We start from the raw sequence: 5,813 nt of genomic DNA on the forward strand, positions 1-5,813 counted from the left end.
GCAGGCGAACAAGTTCTTTTTTGAGTCATTAACAGATTGATACTCTGAAATTACAAGCAATTATTTTTTATTGTACGGTCTAGTATAAATTTCAAATTAAATCTCAATAACCAACTTTTATATTTTGTGCACTAAGAATAACATATTGCAGTTATTTTCTAGAAAACTGTAATATACAAATTCTAATCTGTTTTACTTATATGTATGTATGTTCAATTTGAATTTTCACCTTGAATAATCTATCAGTTCTTTTTCGTGGTACATATTCAACATGGAAAACATTCGTTATATGTTCGTTCAATTTGAACTGGAAGATTTAGTAATATATCAGTTACTTTTCGTGGTAATATATTATATTAGATAATATCATTTAAAGTATTAAAGGTTTAAATTATTAGGTTACATTATTAGATAATCATTATAATTTAGAATGGTACAAATTTTTGGGGTCAATTTTCAAAGGATGATATTTATTGGGTTTTCTATTTTGTGGCTAGGTAATCGTTTTAATTTTGATAGGTTCAATTTTTGTAGTTTTCATTTACTTTTCGTGGTACATAACATAGAAAATAACATAATTTAGAAAAGTTCAAATTTTTGCGGTTAGTTTTCAAAGGTTTAAATTTGTTGAGTTTTTTAATTTGCGAGGATCTATTTTTGAACATGGCTTGACCTTTTCATTTTAATGATATGTTAGGATTAATAATATAATAGTTACTTTTCGTGATTAATATATTATTATTAGATAATCATTTAAAAGAAATAGAAAAATCCCTAACCGTGTCTTGTACACAGGATGTTAATGTGTGTTGATACGATTTATTGAAAATATACAATTTTTCTTACGTTTCGATCCTTGGTTTGGATCCTTATCAAAGAACTTCTAATATAGAATACACATTGTGCTACCTAGAACACTTTATATTAAAATGTACCACGAAAAGTAAATGATAGATTATTCAAGATGCAAATTCAAAATGAACATAAGTAGAGTATATAGGCGGGTTCTAGGCCAAATTTGAGTTTGAGCTTTTTTGAATTTGATTTTTTTGAGTTTCTTTTTTTTAAGAAATTGACGACTGTGATTGGTCCATTTTTTTTTAGTTGAGCTTTTTGAATTTGATTTTTTTTTAGTTTGAGCTTTTTTGAATTTGATTTTTTTGAGTTTCTTTTTAAGAAATTGACGACTGTGATTGGTCCATTTTTTTTGAGTTGAGCTTTCTGAATTTGATGTTTTTTTAGTTTGAGCTTTTTGAATTTGATTTTTTGAGTTTGAGTTTTTTGAATTTTATTTTTTGTGTTTGAGCTTTTTTGAATTTTAATTTTCTGAACCAGGTTTACCAACATAAATCATTGAGCTTTTTTTTCCGTAAGCACTAAAATTTTGAATCAGGTTTACCAACATAAAACACTAAGTGAAGGGTGATGACGTCACAGGGTGAGAGGGGTATGACGTCACGGGAGGGGGAGGGTGACGCCGCAGAGGGGCAGGAAAATGATATCACAGGGTGCTGACGCATTCGCGCGGGAAGAATTGTGGTGGTCACCGTGGGGTCAATGGGCGCGGGGTCCTCCGAACGCGGTAAGCTAACGCGCGCGGTCCTCCCCCACCGCGAGGTCCGTCGGGCGCGGTCCCTAACCGTCTCTCTTTCATGTCATCTTCTTCTTAAGCAGCTTCTATTACCAAAGATAGATATATGCTTTTTAGCAGCAGTACTAATAATAATAATAATAATAATAATAATAATAATTCATTTATTCTATCGAAGTCGCACTCGGTGAGGCTGTCGCGATAACGCTGGCGCGATGTAACGTGATACCGCGCGAAGGATGGGTGGATGGAAGGAAGAACACTGAAATGCTATTTAAATTCAGACAATTATTTATTTTTTTCACACATATTTAAAATTTTTATAATGCTAATTTATAGCTCTACGCTTTACCGCAATAGACATTTCGTCGTCATCTTCATCATCATCATCATTATTGGACTGTTCATTGTTATCATATATTAAACAGCTATGGAACAGCTACCGAATAGCTAACACATGGGCTGAAAAGTCCCGGACCTAACAAATAGATGGCGCTTGTTTTATTGCATTCACCTCTTTTTCAGTTAGTACTAACCTTCAAAAGACAGCTGTTAAAATTTCATGATATTCTATTCATTAGTTTGTGAGTTATTGTGCTAAGAGTGACGCTACTTTTGTTATTTTCAGAACAATGGATCAAAAACAATTTCGTGTTTTAATTTTACACTGCTTCTTGATGGGAAAAAATACCGTTCAAGCGAAGCAATGGCTTGAAAAGTGTTATGGGGACTCCGCTCCATCAGAAACAACAATAAAACGTTGGTTTGCTGACTTTAAACGTGGTCGTAGAGACACCGATGATGCAAAACGCAGTGGACGTCCAAATGAGGCGGTAACACCAGAAAACATCAAAAAAATCCACAAAATCATTTTGAATGATCGAAAAGTGAAGTTGCGTGAGATAGCTGACATCGTAAAGATATCAAAAGAACGTGTTGGCTTTATATTGCATGCGCATTTGACTATGAGAAAGCTCTGTTCAAAGTGGGTGCCGCGTTTGCTCACTATTGACCAAAAACAAGAACGTGTTGATGATTCTGAGCAGTGTTTGGCCATGTTTAAACGTAACAAACTGGAATTTTTGCGTCGATATGTTACAATGGATGAAACATGGATCCATCACTTCACTCCGGAATCAAAACGATCGTCATCTGAGTGGACAGCAACTGGAGCGTTTGAAGGCCGAAATTGCAAAGAAACGTCCGCATATGGCAAAAAAAAATTTTGTTTCATCAAGACAACGCACCGTGTCACGAGTCAATCAAAACAATGGCAAAACTACATGAATTGAACTTTGAATTGCTCCCACATCCACCGTATTCGCCAGATTTGTCTCCCAGCGACTACTGGCTGTTCGCAGACCTAAAAAAAATGCTCGCCGGTAAGAAATTTCGCTCGAATGAAGAGGTTATCGCTGAAACTGAGGCCTATTTTAAGGCAAAAGATAAATCGTTCTACAAAAGTGGTATTAAAATGTTAGAGCGGCGCTGGAATGATTGCAATTGTTCTTGATGGAAATTACGTTGATGAATAAAACTAACTTTGAACAAAAAAAACCGTGTTTTCTTTGTTAGGCCCGGGACTTTTCAGCCCATGTGCTATGAACAGCTATTGAACAGCTATTGAACAGCTATTGAACGGCTATCGAACAGCTATCGAACAGCTATCAAACAGCTATCAAACAGCTATCAGTACACTCTAAACAGCTATTTAACAGCTATCGAATGGCTATCAAACTGCTATAAACAGCTATTGAACAGCTATCGAACAGCTATCAGATAGCTATTGAACTGCTATAAACAGCTATCAGACAGATATCGGTCAACATTAAACAGCTATCTGTCTACCTTCAATATATTGATCTACTTATATTTATCTACTTATATCTATTATATGGGTGATAACGGAAATAAAACGTACTTATTTAAAAAATCTTACATTTATTTTAAAAATCTTACAATTATTCCTGGTGCTGCGACCACCAGTTGAATATTTTAAATACATTTTGCAAAGCACAATTCTTAGCGTGTCTTCCACACCGTATCGTATTACAAGCATCTATATTACGTAGGGATTCTACATCTTCGTAATGCGCATCTAGAGTTTCAACGATCGCATTATCGCAATCGAGAATGTCAACTAGCCATTGTCGTTTTTCAGGTCCTTTTACATATACGAGAGCTTCATCGTCTTCTGTTACAGCCTCTGTGATTAGACGTTTCGCCATGCTGTACGGGACCATCCCGTCTTCCCATCGCAAACCATGGTGATAAGCACTCAACCAGGAAGCGCAAGATTTGTCGGATCTTGTCAGTAAATTCCATGGTATAGGACATGAAAAAATGTAGTGTGTGATAACAGTTCCTCTTCTCAGCACCGCTACGTCCTTGACGATAAATTTCTTGTCTACGACGAATCCTTGCAGATCCACAAACGTTGGTATGATCATGACGAGCATTTATTTGAAACTGCACTCATATCAGTGTAAATCTCTCTTAAATTGGAGATAACTGCTGACGGTGCAATTTACATAACCTTGCGCATTACGTTGGACAGCGGGCAGTATTCGATAACACGATCGTGTATGATGAGGCAATAGGCGGTAGTATTGGCGGGTACATTCTCCTTGCAGTCAAATTCTATTCGCACATCCACGGTAGCGCTCTTGACGGATTCGTTTTGTCGCGAGCAGTCAATGACAGCAAACGGTCCTTTCTCGATAAACGAGAGTACATTGAGCAGCGTTTCGAAGCAGTCAATTCCATAATATGCCTTACGAAAACGCGCGTACATATCAAACAGGAGAGCGTATCTCTTTTGGTCGAAATCGAGATTCAAATCACCGTATGGATAAAACTCTGAATTGAGATAAAGCTTCACATTACTCAATTTACAATCGTCAAACACGCTCGCATCTTGAGACATGATATTCTTTCGACCGGTCTGAAGAGCAAAGATAACGTAACGCGGCTTCTCGAGTTGAGTCGCCGTTTTGACAGCCCATGTATGCTTCGTCGTACTCTGTAACAGAGGATACTCGTACAGATCCCATGAGCGAAAACTCATACTGAGATAACGACCGCTTTCCAATGCTCGCAGCATTGATAGTTTAGTGATCTCGTTTAGCATAACATGAGTCATCCGCCATTGCACTTTGATCAGTTCAACCTCCGGCTCCGTCGCTGACTTTCCCAGTATACAATTGTTATCGTTGCGCGCTCGTATCAAAATCAATTCATGGCGAGCGTTCACAATCACGCGTTTGTAATCCTCGCAAAAGCCCAACAGCATGTTGAGCGGTACGCAAAAGTTAAAGTAACCTTCCATTATATCGGATCTAGAATTCCACCCAGCGTTCAACGCAATCAAAGACTTGTCATACGTCAATGATACATAGTTCTTGAGGGTACTGGTAATTCCAACATTTCTGTTGCGATCAATCTCCACACTGTTGAGTTCATACCGAATTTCATCAAACATGAACGCTATGCAATTATTCCCAAGCGTTGTAGGCGTCTCATCATCCTTCTTCTTCACAGTCAATCTTCCTTCAATGTAGAGAAAACTTTCGCATGGCAACGTGTATAAATCCTGCTGCTGTATAGGTATTCGTATCTCGTCGCTATGTCCAAACGTTGTATTGGGGTATGGATTGTACGTATGAAATTCAAACTTGACGATGCGATCGTCAAAGATCGGCTCACCGACAATGTTCAAGATATCAGCCATTTCGTACGATAAAACCCAACGATTTTAAAAATGCAACGTTGGACGCAGTGAGTTTTTTTCTAGATGAAATCTCTCCGTTAAAATCTCTCGTCTGTTTCGGTTGTTCATTCAGCACAAGCATCTCACGTTAGCGCCGTCGTCTTCGTACATGCAATCTAACGGTAATCTCCTCTCCACGAAAATCGAGCAATCGGCCGTCTTGATCCACCACGCGAATCGTCAGATCCGTAATGCTCCGTACGACGATCGGAAGGTAAATGATCTGCGTCGGCCTTTCTGATATCTTATATCCTGGTGGGACAATCGGTGAAAACTCGTGTATCGTGTGCACGCACTTGTCGTTGCTGTACGCACCCGCGGTCACGTTGCACTCGATACGAATAATGTTTACGTTGATGATATTTATTGGCACGTCCGACTCATACCGCTGTTGCGGTTCAAGCACGCGATTCGATGAAAATCCCAATAGCGGTCCAATGCTGTAAGGTTTGG

The 5,813-nt window shown here is 38.1% G+C and overlaps 2 protein-coding genes across 2 annotated transcripts; one reads left to right on the plus strand and one right to left on the minus strand.

Moving 5' to 3' along the window:
- The first annotated feature begins 2,223 nt into the window (after nt 1-2,223).
- LOC108779931 (histone-lysine N-methyltransferase SETMAR-like) lies at nt 2,224-2,883 on the plus strand. Its single transcript, XM_018547497.1, has one exon. It carries the CDS (start codon nt 2,224-2,226, stop codon nt 2,881-2,883), a length of 660 nt encoding a protein of 219 aa, XP_018402999.1.
- A 1,235-nt stretch (nt 2,884-4,118) lies between these two features.
- Nucleotides 4,119-5,321, minus strand: LOC108779932 (uncharacterized). The gene has a single exon (XM_018547498.1). It carries the CDS (start codon nt 5,319-5,321, stop codon nt 4,119-4,121), a length of 1,203 nt encoding a protein of 400 aa, XP_018403000.1.
- Nucleotides 5,322-5,813: the final 492 nt, after the last annotated feature.

Source organism: Cyphomyrmex costatus, unplaced genomic scaffold, assembly GCF_001594065.2.
Source record: "Cyphomyrmex costatus isolate MS0001 unplaced genomic scaffold, Ccosl1.0 scaffold642, whole genome shotgun sequence".
Classification (NCBI taxonomy): domain Eukaryota; kingdom Metazoa; phylum Arthropoda; class Insecta; order Hymenoptera; family Formicidae; genus Cyphomyrmex; species Cyphomyrmex costatus.

What these genes read in the sequence shown, in the direction of transcription:
- LOC108779931 (XM_018547497.1), top strand. Translation starts at nt 2,224, where the DNA reads ATGGATCAAAAACAATTTCGTGTTTTAATTTTACACTGCTTCTTGATG.
- LOC108779932 (XM_018547498.1), bottom strand. Translation starts at nt 5,321, where the DNA reads ATGGCTGATATCTTGAACATTGTCGGTGAGCCGATCTTTGACGATCGC.